Source organism: Dermacentor silvarum, chromosome 9 (assembly GCF_013339745.2).
Source record: "Dermacentor silvarum isolate Dsil-2018 chromosome 9, BIME_Dsil_1.4, whole genome shotgun sequence".
Taxonomy (NCBI): Eukaryota; Metazoa; Arthropoda; class Arachnida; order Ixodida; family Ixodidae; genus Dermacentor; species Dermacentor silvarum.
Window position 1 is genome coordinate 66623526 of NC_051162.1, and position 24715 is coordinate 66648240.

At 45.1% G+C, this 24715-nt stretch overlaps 1 protein-coding gene across 1 annotated transcript; it reads left to right on the forward strand.

Moving 5' to 3' along the window:
- Nucleotides 1-4095: 4095 nt before the first annotated feature.
- Nucleotides 4096-24568, forward strand: LOC119463641 (adenylosuccinate synthetase-like). The gene is made up of 2 exons (XM_037724465.2): nucleotides 4096-4354; nucleotides 24449-24568. The coding sequence occupies exons 1-2, from the start codon at nucleotides 4160-4162 to the stop codon at nucleotides 24566-24568; spliced, it is 315 nt and encodes a 104-aa protein (XP_037580393.1). The 5' UTR covers nucleotides 4096-4159.
- The last annotated feature ends 147 nt before the right edge of the window (nucleotides 24569-24715 follow it).

The following is a 24715-nucleotide window of genomic DNA, read 5'->3' on the forward strand; positions in this document are numbered from 1 at the left end:
TCTCGTGACCGATGCGTACGATGCTGCTGTTGTAGCGGTGCTAACAGCTCGCGTATATTGCCTGGTCCCTTGCCTCCTTTTTCGGAATCTCTCAGCCACGGAGACCCGCTACAGAACATTCGTAAGAGAAGTCCTCGGAATGTAGTACATGGCTGTACATCACTTCTGACAATTCCTGGAGGGTCGAGTGTTCCACATTAAGACAGACTACAAACCGCTGACCTTCACCGTCCGGTCGAATTCTACCTAATTTTCACCACGGGAAACCCGCCTTCTTGCGTTCATCGCTGAATTTACGACAGACAGACGGCGCGTGCACGGAAAGGACAATGTCGCAGCGGACACGCTTTCGAGGTGTGCCTCTTCCATCACTACTGACAGCAACCCACTAAGCATCGACTTCTCCGTACCTGCTGTCCACTAATAAGACGACACAGAGGTAATTACGCTTTATGGAAAACCTGGCGCCTTATTACATCTGAGTTATGTCCCCTTTCCGCCTTGTACCATCCCCATTCTTTGTAATGTCTCCACGGGCACCCCACGTCCAGTCGCTCCACTCAATGTCCGGCGCATCATTTTCTATACCCTTCATAAACTATCCCACCCTGTAATCCGGGCCACGCAACATCTGGTGACACAACACTTCGTCTCACCGGGCATCAGCAAGGACGTACGTGCCTGGGCGCGTGGTTGTCTTTTATTCCAATAATCGAAGGTTCACCGACACACAAGGGCACCTTTCGGCTCGTTTACGGCACCATCCGAACGATTCTACAAGGTACACATTGACATTTTGGGGCCGTGACTGCCCTCGAACGGGAACGCCTACCTCCTAACCTGTATAGATCGCTTTACTCAATGGCGAGAGGCTTTTCCTCGGCCCGACATCCATATTGAAACCATCGCCAACGCGTTCGTCGAGGGCCGGGTTTCATGATACGGCGTGCCATATACTATTACATCTGACAAAGGACCCCAGTTTGAATCGACACTATTCAGTAAATTGCTGACTCTCCTGGGCACTTCTCGCATACGCACCACGACATATCACCCCATTACCAATGGTCTTGTGGAACGTTTTTACCGTTCCACCAAGACCTCGCTCGGAGCGCAGCCTGATGCCACTCACTGGTCCACATCAACACCCCTGGTTATGCTTAGTCTTTGGGCTACACTGAAGCTGGATCAGGGGCGGATTCAGGTTTTTTCTGAGGGAGGGGGGGTCAGCTTCTGTCAATGATGATGATGATAGTAGTGTTATTTACCGAAATTCGCTGTTTCTGTTCACGATAAACGCGCCTCTTATACGGCGAAACCAGGTATCGGTTTCTCCGAACTTGTAAGAAAAGGACGTTGCCCAACAGAGCCATGTGCTTGGCGGCTGTGCCTGATAATCTACATAAGTCTGTATTGTTTCTGATAATAAAATTTGAGGTGATTTGTTGCAGATTCGTTATAGGTGATTAAGCACGGGTCCCAGTGTTTGTTCCCTCCAAATTTAGTCGCGCTTAAATCGTTTCTCCCATAACCACTGTTGTTAATGTTGGTGACTATTCCAAGGTCCAATTTATTAGTTCGTTCTTGGTGACCCCTACCAACCAGCGATTCTGGCGGAACGCTTGGCAAGACTGTGCAAACCAGCTATTATGTCGTGCGGAATGGCGTTGCTCACTTGAACGCGGCGGTTTTTTCCGATTTTTTTCCCCTTACGCGTTTATTCAAAGTGTGGTGTGCGCTTCACTTCAATTTTTGCGTGGTCAAGCGCGCCGAATTCATTGGCGAAAGGTGTGAGAGCATGTTTTTGGTTATGGTGCAAGTTCACGCTGCGGCATCCGATGCTCTGTCTCTCCTTTTGACGATAAATTAGGAGCTCTCCGCGAAGAAACGTCGCGCTATGTTCGTTCACACTCCCTAACACAGGCTCTGAGTGTCCGACGGGAAGCAAAATTAGTAATTAAAATGTTTTCTAAATGATAATGTACGGCAATGTTGTCGTGTCTGATAACTGTTGCATATGAATACATGGTGTCGCCCGGAATTGCATATTGTTCTGTGAAAAGGTTTCGCATACGTTGCTATACATTACGACTGTGTGCTGGCCATAGTACGAGGGGTGTTCATAAAGTTCGTATTATCAGTTTGACAAATTTGGAAAAGGCGTGCACAATATGCATTAAAATGAGTGTGCGTTTACCTAGTTTTAGCGTAGTATAAAACTAATGTTCTATGTAATACCACGCAACAACGCTAGGGGCCAAAACAAAAATGGCAGCACCCATCGGGGAAGTTGAAGCAGGTGCAGTGATCCGCTTTTTGTATTTGAAGGGACAAGATGCCAAGACGATTCACGCCGAGCTGGTGGCGGTGTATGGTGACAATGTCCCAGCCTATGAAACTGTTGTCTAATGACGCAGACGATTTCAGTGCGGTCAAACAAGCCTGGACGACGCAGAACAAAGTTCTGCGTCGTCCTTCACTCGATGGTGAACCATAAATTGCTGCGCAACAGGAGGCTCTCGCACTCGCTCACCGGTGCATAACTGTTGAAGAATTAGTAGGACAGGTTAACGTTAGTGCAGGCTCTGTGCACAACGTACTTCACAACAACCTGCATATCACGAAAGTTGCCGTGCGCTGGTTTTCGCGTTTGCTGACGCCAGTGCACCCCTTACGAGCAATAAAAGTTTACTCACTGACGCCAGTGCAAAAAGACTTGTGGAAGGAAGCAGCCGCAAAAATGTTGAAGCTTTGCGAGAGCGACCTTGACGATTTTTTTGAACACCTGATAACCATGGATGAGTGTTGAGTGCACAATTATCACCCTGAAACTAAACTTCAAAACAAACAATGCAAGCACGGAAACTCGCCATCGCCAGAAAAAGGCCAAGGTTGTACCGTCATCAGGCAAGGTCATGCTGAGCGTCTTCTGGAACTGCCGTGGTGCTCTTCTCACAGATTATGCTAGCAAAGGCCAAACTATTGCAGCAAAGTACTATTGCGAGCTTCTCACCAAATTGCGAGGTGCTATCAAGGAGAAGCGTAGAGGAACGCTCACAAAAGGCGTCCGTCTGCTCCATGACAATGCACCGGCTCACTCAGCACATGTGACGGCGACGGATTCAGCCTCCTTAGGCTACGAAATTTTGCCTCATCCGCCATGTTCACCTGACCTCGCACCAAGAGACTTCTTCCTCTTCCCTCGCATGAGGAGCACACTGTGCGGGAAACATTTTTGGGACGACGAAGAAGCCATCGCTCAAGTCGAGCTCTTCCTGAACTCTCAAAATGATGAGTTCTAAAGCACTGGACTGCAGCAGCTCATGCATTATTGGCAGAAGTGCGTGACTTTGGGAAGAGATTATGTAGAGATGGAATAAACTTCCAATAAAATTTCGTTTCTTTGCCTCTATTTTTTTCATGCCAATAATACTAACTTCGTGAACGCCCCTCGTACTTCTAATCGATTGAAACAAGTTTTTTTTGGTCAGTTTTATTGGTTGCATTATTCTAGACGAATAAATGTGAAGTTGCTTGGAAAACATCTGTGGCATTGTCATTTATTTCCATCCTATTCGCTCACCTTCCTGAGCAACCTACTGGAGTAATTGCCGTCAATAACAGCCTATAATTATCATCACATTTAGGCATACGCCACTACTATAACTTAATGACACGCTGGCGCTGCACCTGAGGCGAGTCGCAAGCTCGCCTCAGTCTCAAAAAGAAAAAAAAATAGCTGCTGGCCTAGCGGTCGAAATGACGGACGCTGAACAAGGTCAAACATTCGAGCAAAGCAGCAAAAAATCTTGAAGTCACTACCATTTCCGGCTGTGACGTCACTTTTATTTTTTAATTTTTTGTTAGCTGTTTTCCCTTTGATACGTAATGGCGACGGTTGCAACGACCCGGCATTTTTTTACATGTGGGCTTCTATGGAAACAACGCTACCAGTTCACATATACCTCGACAATTCGTTCTGAACCGCTTTTCGCCCGAAGCTTCGCGACCTATTTGGATTGGCCTTGACGGAGGCGCGCGCCGTTGGTACATCATCTGGTCGATCGCATCTCGCCAGTGTCCTCGCCTAAAGAGAACATCTTACGCCGTGGCTAGGCCCCACATTCGCCAGCGCGTAGCGCACCGCAAGGGTAGGCCCATGTCGGGTTACATAAATTTCGGTTGCCCGAACGGCGTCAACGGCGGCACCGACTTGCCGGACTCCTTCCACCGAGCACCGCCCGAACCCAAGAGTCATGCCAACGTCGTGCTCGGGGCGCAGTGGGGCGACGAAGGCAAGGGCAAGATCGTCGATTTCCTGGCCAGCGAGGCGCACATTGTGTGCCGGTGTCAGGTAAGAGCGGCGGGATTCGCGCCCTATACTACTGCGACTACAGCACCAGCAGCCCGGCTTTCCTGTTGTCTGCTGCCTCGTTTTTATTACGTCAGTCGCAGTAAATTTCCTTTCGCGACAACCATACCGTCCACAGCAAGAAGGCGGCGACATCGCTGGCTCACAACCGCTGAGGCGGCCGCGCTGTCGGTCTAGGGCAGGTGGAAAAAACCGAAGTGGCCTAGTAGCACGGCAGCGTGCCGCGTAGTACGTCTTCGACTGTTTCATATGCGTGTGCGACCAGATTGCGTTTCTCTCACTCTCTCTGGTGGAAAGGTTTTCTCATAAGCTAATTGCACGGAACACTGTTACGGCCCTGTGAAACCGCGCGGACACACCGGAGCGAACCTTGGCGCCCATTCGCGAGTGCGTGCGTGACCACGTAGATCGAGTCGTCTCCGTGTATTCTGCATGACAAGCTGTTACCTTGTCTTTTTTTGAAGTGTGAAAGTCGGCGTATCTGTCAGCGAGCGCACGATTTTGCACTGAAGCTCCCAAGAGACCGCCGAGGTGCCGGTGTCGTTCGCCCCCGTTTTCTTTAATTCGCTGTTTACAACTCGGCGCTTTCCCGTGATTTTGATAGAGATGAACTCGTTCTTTTGCGGGGGAAAACAAATTGAGCGATTTCTGCGTGGTCTTTCCAAATAAACGTGCAATCTTCGTAGCGGTAGCCTCGCTCGTGATGACTGAAGTCTCTTTCACGTGACCTTGATTGCCGTCGGGCTTCTGACACAGCTGGATGCCGCCGAATGCACCCCCCCCCCCCCCCCCACCCCTGCTTTGGAGAGAAAAAAAGAGCGTGGGAGACCGGGTGAAGATAATTTGGAAGCGGGGTGTAAGAGTCTCTTGGTTGTTTTATTGATTGTGTTGATAGCAGCACGGCTTTCGGGTTGTGCTTTTTGGGGGAAGCGATTGGTCCTACCCGGGCCTTGCAAGTAAGTTCCTTGGGCGCCAAAGTTCTGTATGTGCGATAGCACTAAAAGCTAGAAGGACAGAAAGCAAAATGCGCCCTCTGCTGTTTTTGTTTGTTTTATGTTGTCTGCACAGTGCATGAATTCGGCTGTCAAAGGGATATTTTGAGCTCATCTGCATTCAGAACACTTCTTTTAATGTGAATGTATTCACTGAAGCGCCTGTTTGTCACTGGCTGTTGCTTCTCATTTTAGTCTGCCTAGCGCCTCTGACCAGTTTAAAAACGGTGTGGCATTGCCGCCCAGTCAAGTATTTACACCTTATGCTTTGTAGGTATTGCTGATACTCTACTAAAGGCTCACACAGTGCTTTGAGGGTGCCGGGGAACAGCGAAGTAACGAGAAACTGCCTTTCATTGCTCATCACTAACACTTCTCTGTGATGGGGAGCTGCTTGATAAACACCATTCCTTTCGTACATCTTTCAATAGCCTCTGAAGGTGCCAGGCTATGAAATTGTAATGCCGGCACTCACAGTGTTGCTAATGCAGTGTGGATACTTAGCAAAAAATAGTTCCCTCCTCCAGTCAGTTGAATCTGGGCTAGAACACTTAAAAAACAAGAGCAATGAGTTGTCTCAAATGCAAGTCTAATGTTTCCACATGACACGCTCTCGTCAACGGAGTCGCTTCAGTGAAATGCCAAGAAGGCTGGAAGTGCTCGGCTATTAGCAATACAATTTTCATTTTGATGTTGGGCCACCTGTGGGCTACGTAGTAGTAAGCACTTGTTTAATAAACTATGTAAGGCTAAGGAATAGTTGAAATTTGAATGAAGGAAGGAAATTACTAGCTGGCCGCACTGACTAGCTAGAACAGCCGACATATGAAACAGCAGCCAGCGAGGAGGGAGGAGTGTGAGATTACAGGAAGAGAGGATAGCTAAAATGGTAGAAGACGAGATGAAAAAATGCTATTAGATTCTATATTACAAATCTTTGTTTGTACAGCAAACAGTGTGTTCACATGCACAATAATTCACATATAATTAATTCCAGCCCTCGCTGGAATTACTCATGGACAAAATAGATATGAACGGAAAGACAAACATTATTTCCATCACGGTGAGTTACCAAAATTTGAAAAAAAGGTTTAGCACAATGAATTTTATACAACACTACTATAGCTATATTAGCTATACAAAACAGTGCAACACAAGCTCTACAACGTAGCATGAGACTGAATTTTAGACGATTAACATTTGCTAAGAAAACGAAACAGGTTGTACAGTATATAAATATACTCATAACCATACACACAGGCAGAATAATATTCACATCAGATGCATTACAAGCGAACAAAGTATGAGCGGAGTCCTTTCCTACTGAAATTCTGTACATGTTTGCATTTGTTCAAACTGAATGGTAGCTTATGTATTAACGACTGATGTTGATAGAGTGTCTGACGTATGGAATTGACTATAGCTCTGGATTTCTTGTATTTGCATTAATGCGACAACACTCTGATGAACTTTGCCTGTCGTTTTCCTGAAACAGGGCATAGGATGAAGTCTGCTGACACAAGGACCGGGGGTAATCAATATTGCTCGGAGAGGCCTTTTTTCAGGCAGTAGACTCAAAATAGGCTGATAATGACGATGTTGAATTAAAGAAATGTGATGTCATTGAGGTTCCATTGTACTTATCTGCAATTTAGCTGCAGGAATTGTAATCTGACACAAGGCCATTGAAGGGGGGATGTGGTGTCTAACAAAAAAAAGGGGGGGGGGGAGCTAAGCTTAGTTCCCGGAAATAACTTCTGTCAGGCTAAGCCAGGCTAAAACCGTTTAATTTACCCGCCATTCTTGCTTCATTATCTTTGCAAAGTGCTTATTGTCGCCAAATTGCGAAATCTACCAAGTAGATGTTCTTTTTCTCCCTTTTACAAGAGAAGTACATCAAATCATCCAAGCATCTGATAGCGCTTGGCAAAGATGTCCCTTAATTCTTGACAGCACTAGTCTTAAAGAAAAGTTTAGGTAAACTATGTAGACGTGTAAATGAAACAGGTTTAACAGTAGCTTTACCTCGTGCTTGGCGCAAGGTTGCTTCAAATGATCTTGCGCAAAAAATGCCGGCCTGACTTTTCTACATTGTATTTAATAGAGCAAATCACATTTGTATATATTGCTACAAGGCGCTGCAGTAGTAAACTACGATGAGACGACTGACGATCGCCGATAGTCGCGCGCATGGGCTTCATCTCATATGCCTGTCTTCTGCCCATTGTAGATATCTTGTAAATATATTGTCAAGCCTATTTTCACCCCATAACAATATGTTTCTTTGCTTTCAGCTTTATGTACGTCTTTGGAAAGTCTCCAAACATTTGATGCACCCTTCAATTAGAAAAAGGGAGGATTGAAAAGCTGAGCCAGGATAACGTAATGAATATATTCCAGTTCTCTTCCCTTTAGTTATTTGCAAGTGGTCTGAGCAGCAATGTTGGTAACTTCTTTTTTAAATTATGAACCGGAAATGCTCCATCTTTAATGAAAAGTCGCCAAATGATGGCGAAGGTCTTTTGAAACGTCACAAAGGTTTGCCGGACGTGGGATCTAGATATCTATCTGGCCTCTTGGTAAAAAAAAAACGGCCCTCTTTCGCTCCCAGAGTGCCGTAGCGAATCTCAAGAGGCATCATATTGTAGGTCTGAATGAAGCAGTTTGGAGTGAATTAGTCGCAGAGTCGAAAGTTGACCACATTGCCCCATAGACTGCACACCGTAACAACATCTCCGGCATGAGCTGATGAGGCTTCCTGGTAAAAAAAGAACACTCACCCTAATTTGACGCAACAGACAAAATCGACACACCTGACACGTGCACAAAACTACATTAATAGAAGAAATAGAGGGTCCAGAAAAAAAAAACTAAGGGCTGTCACTGTAACTAAGAAAATAACGTAAAAAATTGCAAAAATAACATGCAATAATACAACATTGCATCATCCTTAATGCCCCAATTTTAGTACATATAAATGCATATACCATGTATGGTGACCTTGTCTTCTTTCATGTCGACTTTGGCTGATACGGCTTTTTTCTTTTCCTTGTAGGTGTTGTGTAGTGCCCATACATCTTCCTTATTTTTAAGCTCTAGCTTTCAACAACTCCTGTTTCCTAAAGCTGTATCAGATTTTAAAATTTTATTTTGCATAGGAAAGGCGCATTATTATTTACCTAGATGGCTCACCAATAACCTTTGTGGTATGTCTATAGAACTTACGACTAATGAAGGCACTTATCCCCTTCGGAACAAAATGGAGGCAAGGCATTGTAGTTCCCTAAAGTCCTCTGAGGAATTTGCTGGAGCAGTTTACTGGTTAATGACATCACAGAAAAAATGAGCTGTAGTTTAGGTAAATAATTACTCACTAAATTTAGCGACTTTCTCGCTAAGTTACCAACACTGCTGAGCAATGCTCTGCCTATGTTATAACGAGGAGATCTTGAGCCGTGGACCATAAAAAGTCGAATTGTGCGAACGGATTCGCTACATTATACTGGCCCTCGACTGGTATTCATGGTGTTGACCTATCAGTCGCCAAGATGAAAAATTAGACAAGAATGCCAATTACGTCACCAATGGCAGGTGAACTCGCAATTAGGTTTCTCAACAATCTTGGTCAAGTATCTTAACCCTTTCCGGTCCGATTATTCCTGTGTGAATCGTAATGTTTTGCAAAAGGAAAAAAAATATGCGATGGGGAGATAAGCAAACACAAACATGGTTATCTGAGCGTCGGCAACCCTACTAACTTGAGTTGTCAGCTTTGTGCCACAGGTAAACATGTGTCTCGCTGCTATCTAGCAAATGACCCCGCGTTGCATCAGGCCTCTGCGAGATATCTTTGCACAGATTGCCTCAGGCGCCTTGGCTGACACAAAAATGATTTACTTAAGCACAATGATATAAACTCAACCGGGAATTTTTTCTTTATATTCACTTGTTCTTTGTCATTCAATTGCACATCATATACTTTTTTCACTTCAGGGAAAAATTGAAACCATAAAGGGTTAATTGGCGAACATGTAAAATGTATGATTAAATTTTTATTGTCGCAATGTGACAGTGAGAACTGAATGGGGATTTTAGAAGTAGTATGATATTGACCCACCAGCTCTGCCGCGCTAGTCACGCAACACTACGATAATTTGTGTGCGAGGAATTTATGGCCTTTGTTGTCGTTGAAACGTGGCCGCCAGGTCGGTGAATAGCCTAAAGGTGCGTAATACACAAGATGCACTGACATTTGCACTCATTAAAGAGCATAACGAACTGCACTTGCTTTATTATAACTCATGTCATCTGATTTGTCTAGAAATTTTGTTAACATACTTGTTCTTTTAAATAGCTTGTTTTTCAGTGGTAACTTGCTTATGGGTTATTCAGCCTTTGACGTGTGTCGTATGTCAGTGCAGGCTATGCTGGGAAACTCTACATTAACAACCCTCGTAGTTGCTTCAGTTAGCTGTTTGAAAGTTGTCTAGAGGTATAGTAACAAAAATCTCCAGTGCTAGAATATTTCTTCCAACATGTAATGTTGCGGTTACTGCAAAGCTGAACCTTGTGTTCAGTTTTGTTAGGAGGTGGCTGTGATTGAAAAGTGATTCCCAAGAGGCAGCTACAGACAACTCTGAGGTGATGAGACTCGGCAGTGACTTGAATGGAACAAAACAACCACGGCCATCATGCAAAGGATGCGGTTGTACAACAGTAGACTAGAAGGACACACAGACTATGGCCAGTTTTATAAACATTCTAAGGGTGTAAGGCTACTGAAACAGAACCTCGGTGTTACCACTAAGAAAAGCTGCCATTGCCTCAGATAATTGCAAGTCACCTGCCTTAACGTGAGCTGCTTAACTCTGATTACCTTGATGTTACCATAACATCAGGGTGATCATCGTTCTCTGCCGTTCTTTTTTTATTTGTTTATTGTTGCGCGCTGAGTAGCGTCACCTGGAAGGAGATGCTTTGACGCTTTGTCAGAGAGTTGCTTGCCTTTAGGTTAGGCCCCCTGCCAGCTTTGTTTTTGTTGTCGAAATAAACTTGCATCATAACAGCAACAAGCCACAATAACAAGCCGTTGGAAATTACAACTAGGGAAACAGCTGCTGGTTCCTATATCTGTACTTTTTCAGATTAGGCTACCTTATGAAAGGTTTATCACGTTAGGGCACACCCGTAAAGTATTTGTGTGTCTGTGTGTTATATTCAGTAGGATATTTGTTGTGGTATTGCTAACTCATTTTCAACATAGTGTTTTGTGTTCGAATACCCAGCCTTCCAATCGTGTCGCCACCCAAATGCAGAAACTAAGTGGATATGGTGTTGTGCTCCTTAGCTCAACGGCTTCTATCCCGGTGGCCGCATTATGATGGGGGTGGCATGCAGAAAAAGCGCTCGTGTAAGTGCAGTGAATGCACGTTAAAGAACCCCGGGTGGTTAGAATCATGCTGGAGTCCCCCACTACGGCGTGCTTCATAATCCTATCATGTGTTTGGCACGTGAGACCCCCAACTTTGTTTTTAATCTAAACACCACGCGCAGCATTGGTCGATTCGGTTGAAATTGTTCTTGCACAGACTTGGCAACAATTAATGGATGTTTAGTAGAAGTGAAAACTGGGGAAATTGGTAAAGGTTGAACTCGGTGGGAGAAAAAAAAACAACTGCTTGAACAACGGAAAGCACAAGAAGGAGCAGACGGGGCAAACTCTGAATGAACGTTGCCATACGACAGCTGATTTTTCATATTTGCTCGGCCGGCAGTGTTTACCAACAAAATCGTGGGAAGCCTTATCTCCAGAACTCCGCCACACTTGCTAGTCGTCCAGATAGAGCGGCGATGGCGAACAGCAGTCTGCATTCAGAGAGCTGGTTGCATGCAAAGCTACTTTTGCTTGTGCCGTAAGGGTTTTTCGCAACAGTATAAAGAATAAGAAAAGGGCAGCTCTCCCACTTGGACTCTTTCCAGGCCGTCTGGTAACGTTCTGCTGTGCACTTGTCTGTTTGAACGGAGCCACACTTTGACTTCGACATCCTGTGTGGTGTTTGGCCTTCGTACCTGTGTATTGTTGAGCATTGCTCATGCAATTTATCACTTAGATAAACAATTATGCAATCAGTAGCATTATATTATCGACAAAAGCTTGAAGAGAACACATAATTTTGTTTTTAATTAGAAGGTGACAGGAGCAATTTGCTATTAGAAATTTCCAAAGTGCTCCAAAATGTTCTGCAATGGCTGTTCTGTCTCTTTGCACCCTTGCATGTGAGGCTGACAGTGTGATTTTGTAGGAAACTGTTACATAACCCGAGCTTCACTTATGCTAGGAAATTTGACAGGCATGAGCACTACCTGTTGATAGCCTCTCCTAATGGCATCAATTGAGTTCTGACTTTTTTCTTAATTCTGTTCTTATTTCATCTTGTGCCATTCTTCGGTCATCTTGCGTACCAGAAACACACAAGCTTCTGCTAAAGCCCTCAAAAGGGTACTCAGGTTCTTAGCAGTATAAAACAACGGTGCATTGTATCTACCAAGAAATAAGACCCCGGTTGATTGTTTGGTTGATTGATTGATCAAGCGAGTGGGCCTCAATCTCCACTGCTTTATTGTCCGTCCTTATTCTATGAATCAGGCAGTTTATTATTTAAATGTCCTGCGTACTGGCAAGTATGGCATTCTAGCATGATGTAGCGAGATACTTGCTTCTTTTTTCCAAGATCGATGTTTACTCTTTAACATACGCAGTCAGGCACACAAAAAAGGAGGAACACAGCTCTTACATATTGGCTTGGCTGGGCCTGTTCAACTTTCGCAGATGCTTACAGATGGGTAACGAAAGTTTAAGCATGTTTACAGATTGTGTATGCAAGGTAATCTGGTAACTTGTTTTGCTTCTACACGCTGCTTCAGCAAAGCTTTGACAGGGAACATGCAGGGCTTGGCAAGCAGGCATTGTCTGCTTTTTAGAGTTGCTGCACCTATCCCTACTGCCATCTGTTCGAGTTGTTTTTCAATGAGCGGAGCCCTGTTGACAGGCTGCTATCACATATGGCCTGACAATAACTTTTTCGGTTGCCACTGATGGACATCCCGTTGGCGCTGCCCACTTTCCACTTCCTTTATTTCTAAATTTATGCATTCTCGCGCAACTGCCACTTGAACAGCGCATTGCGAATTCTGTTCTCTGCACACATGAATGTGGCTGAAGGAAAGAAAAATCAGGGTTGTGCGGAAAAATACCGTAGCACACTGTCGGTATGCTGTACTGTTATAAGACCGGAAAATCCTAGTGTGGATTATAGAGAAACCTGGGGTAGCCAATATTCTAGTGGAGGTTTATAGCCAGCTGCAAGAAAAATTTCGGTTTCCCATGTTTGAAGTGCAAAATTTTGCACGAAGGCTGCCGGATAGTTACTCTACCTGAAACTAGTCTTTTTATGCAGTCCAAAATTTCTCTGTAGTGTACACTTAAGAGGCGGAAATGGTGTTGGGCGAGCCATGTAATTACGTAGTCGTTTATTGGAGTTTGCGAATGGGTGATAAGGAAAGAAAAACGCAAGCAAGGATGGCAGATAATTAGGTGATGAAATCGGGAATGTCGCAGGCACAGGATCTTTGAGGATTGAAAAAAATTGAAATGTCAGTACACACTTTGCCGTCGACATAAATTAACGAGTGTCTGGATTTACACATTAACTGAAGATATCCTTAACAAAGCCTTGCACCTTTTATTGGAAGCATTGCATCAGACATACTTCTTGTAAAGAGAATTTCAGCTAATGGCAACACAAAAAAGTTTCGTACGACGTCCGTGACACTACAATCTCCATAGTTAATGCAAGAGTCCACGCCGATATTAAGGTAGCAAATGATGGCAGTCGGAGTTGGGAGGGGATTCCTATCTGACCAAAGTGGCTGCTAGAGCTCGCTTATCACACGTCGTTGCGGTTCCTAGTTGTCTCTTTTGTTATCACTCAGTCTTGCCGAGATCAGTACCCGACAGCATGCCGGTATCGACGTCACGTGTCAACGAGTGTGTCGCAGGGTCAATCAAATTTGCACAACAGGAACGCGCCACTGTGCAATCACAGTCTTTCCCAACCTCTCCACAAATACCTCAATATCCCAAACAGGCTGCAACACTTCCTCAGGCTTAAATATTTGATTTCCCCTGTCCCCTTCACTCAGGCGTGAGAAACTGTCTTTATCATCTCCGAACGGAAGGGCTTGGTTAGATATCGCGGGTTCTCTTTTTATATTCTTGAACCCACTGATGGCAATGTAAGCAAGGAAACAGTCAGTGTTCTCCCACAGGGGCGTTTGCGTAAGCAGGCGTTTTGGTGCGTTGTGACACCACGAACCCGAGCACATTGGGGTTGACCCCTCCCGCGTGTAGCCGTGGGTGGTTTAGCCGTGTCGGGGGAAAGGCGAATCCTAGGGGTTGAGCCAATGCTGAGTGCTTGGACCTTTATTTCCCCACGGCGCAAGCAGCCCACCCCGTTGGCCTCGGCTTCACGTAGACGGCACCCCCGGACTGACCCACCCAGGTGAAATCGGTGGTAGCATTTTCCTGTCCCTCTCCTCAATTTATTGCTTTCTTATCACTTACCTCATCTGTACTGTCATCTCCTTTCTTCTTAATTTCTTCTGTCTGTCCTAGGCGGCTTGGGTTAACCTGATGCTCTATATCCAACCTTGAGAATGGCACATTGGGTTATAGCAGCGGTGCACGGCTGGCGCGTGTGTAAGTCAATGCTCTGTCAAACTTGTAGCGTTCCCTTGTTGGGCTCCGCAGTGGGTGGCTGCCATTGCCGCCGAAGCAACTTCATCAAGCATGCATAGAGCATCTTTCCCTTTGCTTCCTGATTCTACAGTTGCAAAGTGAGTGCACTCCGAAGGCTCCCTGAACTTTTTCGTTCAACAGAAAGAATCTTTCCTACGCTACCACGTAATTCGCAGCGAGAAACCTGAAAAACAAGTAAGAGGTATTTCATAATTCCTTGTCTCGAAATCCCTAATGGACACCATCGTTCTCTGAACACAGTCCGGGGCGTGATCTCAGATTAGGTCTTGTTAGAACTAACCGAAGCACAACAAATGGAAGGCTGGCAAGGCCAAAATGTCATTGAGGTAAAAAGAATAAAAATCAGACGAGACAACAACGACAGACCAACAAAACATCTGATAATTACATTTTCCTCTAGTGTTCGTCCAGAGACCCTCGAGACAGGCTATACTAAAACCCGTGTCAGCCCCTACATTCCCAATCCTCGGCGTTGTTTTAAATGCCAGAAGTACGGCCATGGCTCGCAAAGCTGCTGAGGTCAACTCACCTGCGAAAAATGCGGTGACAAAGGTCACCTTACCGATAACCGTTCTGGCACACCCCACTGTGTGAACTGCGAAGGCGACGACCCGGCATATTCCCGATCTTGTTAAGCGTGGAAAAGAGAGAAAGACATAATTACGTTGAAAGTCAAAGAAAATATCTCATTCAAAGCAGTCAAGAAAAGGTGCTCAGTTTTCCACAGTACCGCTTACACGGATGCGGCGTGTCAGGGTGCAGCGCTGCATCGGCCTCCGCCACTTCCTCGCCACTTCCACACCCGCAGCGAGCCTTAGGGTGTGGCGCCTGCCCCCATGGTGGCAGTAGGTAAAACGTAAAGCTTCTCCACCCATCCAGCAAAAGAGCTCGGCGACTGCTGGGCCATCTGGCCACAAGGCCTTTAGTCACCAGTCGAGGCCTGAAACACGAGCAAGCCGTCTGCAAATGCGGGCGTCCAGCACTTGCCGAGAGGCAATGGATACAGAGCAGCGTGGTTCTCTCGACCGCGCAAAAAAAGAAAAACTAAAGATCATGGGTCCAGGCAAGGACACATGAATCTACATTTCAATTTCTCCCTCACTCACAGAACACATTTTTACAACACCACAATGGCCACACAGATAATGAACAGGAATATCAGGGGACTAATCCGTAATTTCGACGACATAACTCAACTATTATCTCGATATCAGCCAAAGGTGTTCTGTGTGCAGGAGACACATTTAAATTCCAAACAAGCGAATTTTCTCCAGCAGTAGCAAATATTTCGCAAGGACCAAGCCGACGCGCTTGCCTCGTCTGGCGGGGTGCCAATTATTGTCGACGGGTCCTTTGCTTGCCAACATGTAGCCATTCAGACGCCACTAGAGGCCGTGTCTGTGCGAGCAATATTGTTTAACAAGCTCATAACCATTTGATTAATTTACATACCGCCCAATTATCAACTCACTAAAGCGGTATATGACCGTCTCCTTGACCAACTCCAAGAACCACACGTGATCACCGGCGATTTTAAGGCGCATCGCGGAAGTTGGGGAGACTCCCGGTGGGACGCCAGAGGTCGCCTAAGAGAAAACTTTCCTGTATCCTCTAGTACGTGTCTCATAAAAAAAGAGCCCACGTATTATAATGTACAACATAATTAATATTCCTCAATACATTTATCAATTGGCTCTGCGGTCATCTTTCCGTATTTGGAATAAAGTGTAATAAAAAATCCCTTTGGAAGTGACACTTACCTGTAACGCTAAAGCTGATACAGCAACAGGAATGCCCTCCAAATTCTCCTCGGTGGAAACTATCATCGACCAACTGGGATCATTTTAAAGAAGCAAGTTATCACAAGATTTTATCAGTAGATTTAGCATAGACGACGCGGTTGCGTATTTTACCGCTTTTATAATAGATGCAGCAGAAAAATGCATTCCACAGACAAATGGTAACTCATGCAGAAGAGGAGTCCCTTGGTGGAATGATGACTGTAGAGAGGCGCGTAAGAAACAAAATAAAACATGGGGCATTCCCCGTAGATATCCTAATGCGGAGAACCTTATTGCTTTCAAACAAATTAAATCTCGGGGAAGGAGGACTCGAAGGCAAGCAAGAAGGGCAAGCTGGGAGAGGTTTCTCTCTGGTATTAATTCGTACACTCAGGAAGGGAAAGTCTGGGATGGGCTGAGAAGGCAGCAGGGGAAACAAATCCATACGTTGTCCTTGGTAAATGAACAAGGAAACAGTCTCAAAGACCAGGCTGGCGTTCTTCGTGAGTACTTTGAGTGGGTTTATAGATCTATGCACTATTGCTTGTCTTCTCTAAAATTCAAAGAAACGGAGGAACGGAAGTCGCTCCACCGTAAATGTAGCACAAAGGAACTATTTCTTTTCTGCGTCGCCGAGCTGAAAGCCTCCCTAAACTCATGTCAGAACTCTGTTCCGGGTCCCAACAGAGTTATGTACGAGATGATTAAACATCTTCACCGAGACATACAAATCGCACTACTTGCAATCTTTAATACCCTGTGGGCAGCTGGACATCTTCCATCCTCATGGAAAGAAGCTATTGTAATCCTTGTGTTGAAACAGGGTAAGGATCGCGGCTCAGTAACAAGCTATCGCCCGATAGCGCTAACAAGTTGCCTCTGCAAGTTGCTTGAAAAAATGATAAATCGTCACGTTCTACGTTACCTTGAATGAAACAAAATGCTTGATCCGTTCCAATGCGGATTCGGAGAAAGCCGGTCAACAACCGACAACCGTCTGCGTGTCGAAGCTAATATTCGCGATGCCTTTGTCCATAAACAGTTTTTTTATCGATATTTCTTGACATGAAAAAGGCTTATGACACCACGTGGCGCTATGGAATCCTCCGAGACCTATCACGAATGGGTATCAGGAGGAACCTGCTGAATATTTTTAGAGCTACCACTCGAAACGTACTTTCCGCGTAAAAATTGGCAACGCACTCTCGCGTACATTGATGCAAGAAACTGGGGTACCCCAGGGAGGCGTCCTGAGCTGTACACATTTTATTGTGAAGATGAACACGCTTCGTTATTCACTACCTCCACCCATTTTCTATTATTGCGATAGCAATTATATCGACACTCCAAGCGGATTTCTGCCGTCGGCGTTGTTGTTGCCGTCGCCGTGAGGTTCCGTATGACGTCCTACGGCGATGAAATCGTCGGCGCGCACCGTATGCTGTATGTGCGAGTGAAAGCGCGCGAGGGACGCGCGCTTTCACGGGGAGCGAACGCACGGCGGAGAGCAAACACGCGTTCTGCGCCGTGCTCCCTGAAAAGCTGCAGAATTAAGCGTCTCTTTCCTGCTTTACGATCATCATATATAGAGAGCAAACGCGACTTCTTCCGTCGCGCGAAAGGCCGTGGGGGGAGGGGAAGGAGGGAGGGGAGGCGACGTTTAGCTGCGGCACCAAATGCGTATTTATATTAAAACGTTGCGAGGCGAGAAGGTGACAAAGACTTCCGACGCTGCTCGACGAGTGTCCCATTCTGATCTCGTCGAAAACCTCCGAGCCGCCACCAGAGGCACTGGCAACAGTCACCAACGCCGCGCGGGTTCGGGGCGAAGGCGGGCAAAACGGTGACGGCGTCGACAACAGTTTTGCGCTATGCTGGTGCTGCTGCATGTCCAAGTTTATAGAGCTGATAAAATTACTGTCCTTACTCCGTATATATATCTACTAATTTGCTATCGCAATTGATGCTTTACCTTTCGGGTGAAACTGTGACATTTTTCTGTTTGTGTAGACGACGTACAGATAGGTTTTAAATGCTGTAGCCTTGCAGTCTGCGAGAGGCAAGAAAAGCTTCGGCTTAAGAAAGTATCCAAATGGGCAGACGAAAATGGATTCAATGTCAATCCACAAAAAAGTTCTTGTGTCCTTTTTTTGAATAAAAAAGGAGTGCTCCCTGATCTCACTTTCGAACTGCAAGTACAGCACATTCCTGTGAACAAAGAACATAAATTCTTGGGCGTCATACTTTGACTCAAAACTAAGTTCCATACCCCATATCAAATACATGAAGGCCAAGTGCCTGACTACAATGTACATACTGAAAATACTCTCGCACACAAATTGGGTTAGTGTCAGAAGATGCTTAATCATTATCTACAAAAGTCTTGCACGATCGCGTTTAGACTATGGGGCAGTGGTGTATCAGTCTGCTACACCGAGTGCCCTAAAAATGCTTGATCCTGCTCATCATTTAGACATACACCTGGCCACAGGAGCTTCCCGAACTAGCCCGGTACAAAGCCTCTATGTAGAACTCAGTGAGTGGTCACTCAATCTGCGAAGATCGTTGTCCAGTTTCTTGTATTTCCAGAAAGCACACTCTAACCGTGAACTTCCTTGTAACAAAACCGTAAACGATATCACTTGTGCCACACATTTCGACAGTCCTCCAGCACTGACAGAACCCTTTTCACGGCGCGCGATGAACTTCAGTGAAGAAATGGCTTTTCCCCTTCTTGAAAACCCTGTAATGGCTCCCGCCATGCCAGTAGCACTGTGGCTGTGGCAGCGCATAAAATGCGCCACATCGTTCATAGAGGTTAAGAAACACGCACCAGAGGCACATATTAGAATGCATTTCCTAGAACTCCGGTCCAAGTATTCGTGCACAGAATTTTACACCGATGCTTCAAAGCCTCTTGCTGGCGTTTCTTGTGCTGCAATCAGCCCGTCCTTCTCGGAATCCGGCTGTCTGCATCCGGAAACAAGCATCTTCACGCTGGAAGCCTACGTACTTTTGTCGCCTGTTAGACACGTCAAGGATGTAAAGCTACAAAAAGGAATAATTTTTACAGATTCATTAAGCGTTGCAAAAAGCTCCTCTACAAAGAAATAAAAATCTTGTCTTTACTGAACTTTACTTAATGATCTGTGCTTTGTACGCATGTCATCAACGTATCATAATATGCTGGGTACCTGGCCACGGAAGCATCGAGGCTAATATTCTTGCCGACAGTATAGCTCATCAGTAAATAAAAAAACCTAAGAAATTGTTCCATAACTGTTCCTGTCTTGAATTTAAAGCCCTTCCTTCGCAAGAAACTGAGAGACCATTGGCAACGTACGTGGGACACTGAGGAAATTAATGAACTCCACGTTATAAAGCAAAGCGTTGGAAACTGGCCACCAATAACGAAAATGCGGCAAGTCGAGGTTATACTCTGCCGTCTCAGGATAGGCTACATCTTTGGCCCTCACTCCTACTTATTATCCGGCGATGGTTGACCTGTCTGTAATTGTTGTGGCGAGAAGCTTCCGGTCCTTCACGTCTTGTTAGAGTGTCAGGAAATAGAAGCTCAAAGAAACAGGTACTTTGCCATGCCATATAGTCAACACATTCCGCTCCACCCGGCAAGTTTCCTCGGCATTGAGCCACTGTTTCAAAATGAGTTAGTTTCAATGTTTTCACGAGAGATTGGAACACTGCATGTTATCAGCCCAAAGTATACGTAGCGCATCCTCTCCCTAGAGGCTGCTCCTGTGATTCCATTTCACCAAAGCATGTGCCTATCAGCCCTTGCATTCAAGGGCCCACTGGTGAAGTACGAGTGCTATTTTCACTCATACATCTGATTAATCCTCCCTTTGTAATATAACTTTTATGCTCACAGTATACATCATTAGCCATTGTCATTATTTTAACACCTGTGTATTTTACGCACACTACAGCGACTTATTTTTAGGCCTCTCTACAGCCAAACTCCATCTGCCATTCGCCATTCAGATTCACAACTAGGACATTTGTCACGTTTTACCTTCGAGAATTTGTTTTATGCCTGGCGCTCTTTGGCCATACCTGGCCCTTGCGCCAATAAAATCTATAAATCATCAAACACTCAGTGTTCTAATAACGATCTAACTTACTGGAGTTGACAACCTTTCTGAACGTACGGCAATATTATGGTGCAGATGGAATGATAACATCTCAGGTTGATGAGAATAAGTGCAGCGTTATCCTTCAACACTACTTTACATATTTAAGTCAGCGCAGGAAGTTTAACAGAAAGATGCGAGCAAACAGTTGATTACTACATTGGAACCCTAGGTGAAAGTTGGGCAAAACAAACCGATCTAAGCAGCAGTGCTGAAAATAAGCCAAAGCTGAAACTTTGCAAAAGAACATAAAATATATGAATACATAAAGAGCCAATTAAAGCAACAGTGCAACAAAAGACTAATACAGTGAATCAAATAAATTCTGTATTTACCTTTTCCACATATTGTCACATTGCCCATTATACACAGCCTGGTGCCCATTACTCTCCACATGGGCTACAACGCTAAGTCTTGTCTGTCTCCCCTCCGGATCCCAAGGATCGTGTTTGTGTCATTTTTCTCGCCTACTTTCTGGAAACACTTATTGGCATCCGAAAATTGCCCAGTGCTTTCCCCCATTAAAAATATGCTGAGAAAGACATTTGACCATTAAGCTGCAAAAAAAAAAATAAAGACGAGTGACAAATTTTATTTATTTACTCTCGGGGTCATTCAAGCATTAGAGAAAGCAGCGTATGATAAGAGGAGTGCGTGACTGCACGCAGTGACTCATTTGATCGTGTTCGTCTTGAAGTCCAGAGGCTGATGCTATCGTGAACGCTGCTAGTTTTGGCATCCTTCAAAAAATGACATCAGCTGTCAGGAGAGCTTGTTCACCATAGTGGTGCATATACTTACAAAGTTTAGTTTGCATAGAAATTCTTGTCGCTTTTCGTATTCCCATATACAACTGTTCTAACGGTGTAAAAGGCCGATACCTGTGTAAGCACGTCTTTCTCTGCATCGGCTGGCCGTTGATGCTTCGTGGAATGCGATACAGGCCAGGATCAGTTCGTTGCCCCTTTTAAGGAGGACCAGAAAAAAAGTCTCTCCCAGCACGTTTCAGTCTACTGGGACTCATATATAGCCCACATCATATCAATAGCTAGGACATAACGAGGTTCAGTACTCACGGAGGCAGCTGATAGTGCCCTTCTTGAAGATTGCAGTGCATGGCGTGTCAGATTTGAGAGCAAGATGCATGATCTCATCGTTTGCTTCATCACACGTTTGAAAAAATGAAGGACGCAAGGTTCGTGCGGCTTCTTTATAATATGCAAAGCTTTTTCCAAGGGGCTCTAAATGAAACATTAATGGCCGTGATTGGTTGTGACAGGTTTAATCGAACCGAATTTATTACCACCTCATACTAAAAAAAGGAAGCCCGGGGCCTACTACAATGTTCCTATCCAAATACATATAAAATGTATAAATGATTCTATGAGGCAACGAATTGACTGATTTGAAGTTTGATGCATTTGAGAGAGAAAGTTAAATTCTAGTGACTGCATGAAACAGGATTTTGATGCACGGTCTGGTTTTTTTACAAGCATTCCCGAAAATCGGCAAGCTTCAGAAAATAATTGAAGAACTAATTTTACAAGTCCATAACGCCGCATCTCGGAATATTTAAAGCAAGCGCATGTGATATGTGAATTTACAGCTTACGTGAAATCATTACACTTAAGAAGGTTTTGCAAAAGTCTTGCTTACAAATTAGTGGTAATGTCATAGCGGCAAATAATATTTATTTATTCATTCAGAATACCTTCCAGATCCATTGAAGGACATTGAGTAAGGGGGTAACAGTTTCTACAGAACGTAAAGAAAGTTAGCATCAAATAAAAAGGCAACAACACAAATGTTACCGTGTTCGCTGACTCGCGTGTGCGTTATATTTGCCCCGCACCCGACACTGAGGGTACCAAGCTGATGGCAATCACTCACGCTGTTGGAAAATGACGCACGCGCACCAGTGAAGACAAGACGAAATTGGGTGAAATGCCCATCCAGTTGGTGCCGTTGTCGTTCCAGCTGGCCTCTTGCGATTCTGTGGCAAACCCTTGCTGCTGCATTCCGCTTCACTGTACAGTTGACACGTGCCACAGCTGGGCTGCCAGGTTTTATTCTCGGCTCGGGAGGGTGGGGTGGCAATGATTCAACAGGAATGGGATAAGTGCTTACAATATGCGGCCCCTCATTGTGGGCTGGGGCTTCTGAGACCGTTATTGGTATTGTTTGTACTCGGTTGCCATCCTTGCGCCAAAGGCCATTGCCAGGATTGGGGGCACCAGGCGCCGACAGGTACACAGATGCACTTTTCCTGATTTTCAAGAGGAGTCAAATATGTTTAAAGATTGTTCAAAGACCCATTCGCGGTGTTGCTGCTGACAGTATACTCTGGTGGTGGGATCTGTGATGCCTGTTGGAAACTTAAGTGCACTGCCAAGAATCTGCATTTGGTTCGGTACCTGCTTTTTTGTGTTTTTATAGTTTTCGCTCCGCAAAAGTAGTCTTCGCAAGAACGTCCGCCTTCCTCGGCAAGGCCTTAATATTTACCTTCTCGCTTTCACATCTCATCCATAATACGATGCTGGAGAATGCTAAATTGTAATTGCTTTGGTTGAGGGTTATTTGTATGATTATTCTTTAATTATAGTTGGGGCCCCATGGCACATATTAAAATCTGTAAAATGCCGAAGTCCTCTGTGGAGATTTCATTGCAGGTATTTTTGATCTGGTGCCAAGTAGTGCTATAAACACTGATGATTGGAAATGAATATCTTTTTTTTTCTTTGTGTGCTTTTTACCTAGTCTCAAAATAAGAAATTTACTATCCTGTGTTATTCGAATTTTCAAGGTGCTTTCCTACTGTCTGATTACCTTGCCAGAGGTAACCACGTTGAAACAAAATTTTCGATGGACACACTTGTTACCTAATTGGGACACGCGCACACACATGCACGTGCACACGCAAGCACGCACCCCAGTAGTCACGACCTACTACACTAACTTGTGGGGATGACGTTGCACTTCTGAGCTTGGAGCCACAGGTTCAATCATGCCTGCGGTGACCACATTTCAGTGGGGGAAAAGCAAAAAAAAAAAAAAAAACATGTGCGCACTTAAATTTAGGTGCGCTTTAAAGAACCCTAGTTGGTCATATTGAATCGAGAGTTCGCCCTCTTAGGCGTGTCCCGTAATTGGATCAACGTTTTGGTACCTAAAACCCCAGAATTTAATAATTTTTCTAGTCACTTCAGTTGAAATCTCTCCAACTGCTACTCCAGTACTCAATCATTTCAAGCATATGGCGTTGCGCCATGAAATGAAGTGCGTATGTGTATAACTCCCGCAATACACATTTAGGATTCTCTTCACGGCTGTCTGTAAATAAGGTTTATTCGATTCAACTAAGGTTCTCTGCATCTCCTTCAGAACCTAATAACGATGCATTGTACCTCGATTGCCTTCGATTCCTCGAGGTACAGCGCTGCACCCTGTACCCCCGTGCTCGATTACACGGGGTGCAAGGAAAAGTGCGGCCGCAGTGCAATGCGCCCTTGAACCTTGCAGTGAGTGGGTGCAGCCCGGTACACCATAACTGGCACCACCTGCACCTTTCGTTTACGGTGCCGTGCAGCTTTCCTGAATCGAACAAACCTGTTGTAGCCCTGTCCTCTCTCTCTCCCGAGTACACACCTGCGCATCGTAGGCTGTTGCCCTTTGGCAGTGTGCGTTCCACAAGACTGGCTTCTTGTGCTTCTACGTCAGTGCAAACTTGGCACGCTGAAGAATAACAACTGCCAATGCCAAACAGCCTCACCTGCTCCGGTCTGATGTTTTGACAGTCGAGCCATGCATCACACAGCGGACACGGGACAGTGTATCCAAGTAGGGCGGCAGCCCTGTTCAAGTACAATGGTCTTGGAACATTAGCGAAGTTGTCACCTTATTTCTCTTCAGCTTCTTGTATATATTTGTTTGTGCATGCATGAATATAGCCGCTGGCACTTTCTTTTTTTTCAATTCTGATGCTTTGCCTGCATTTCTTACTGTGGTAAGTTTACATTAGGCTCTCATTGAATATTGGTACATGTTCTTAAGGTTTCATGCATGTGTGCGCGTTTTCTGGATTTTTCCCTCCTGCTAAAAATAAAAAAGCACATGTTGACAGGCACATATATATTACAGTTGCCTCACTGAATTGGTCAGCTGGTAGTCGCTGCTGCGCCTGATATCCTTGAGCTGTTGTGCCATCTTCGTGCTGTTCCTTCATCCACGTGTACATACTTGGCCCTGTTCACAGTCCGGAACGTGAGCAGTCACTTCGTACACTGTCATACGAAGTCGTGCAGTTTTATTTGAACAGTCGCTTCATTTGTCTGCAGGGTGGTAACAATGCGGGGCACACAGTTGTCGTGGAGGACGTCTGCTACGAATTCCACCTCCTTCCCAGCGGGCTGACCAACACAAAATGCACAGGCATCATCGGTGAGTCGCTCACGTAGAGCACACTGGTTCATCTTTGAACAACTGAGTTTAAAACGAAAAATTGTGTAGAAACCATTGATGATGAATGTTAATGTAAATGAATAGCAGAACGCTTCTAGAAAACTACAGTGGAATTTTGTTTATAAAAACTTCACAGGATCCGA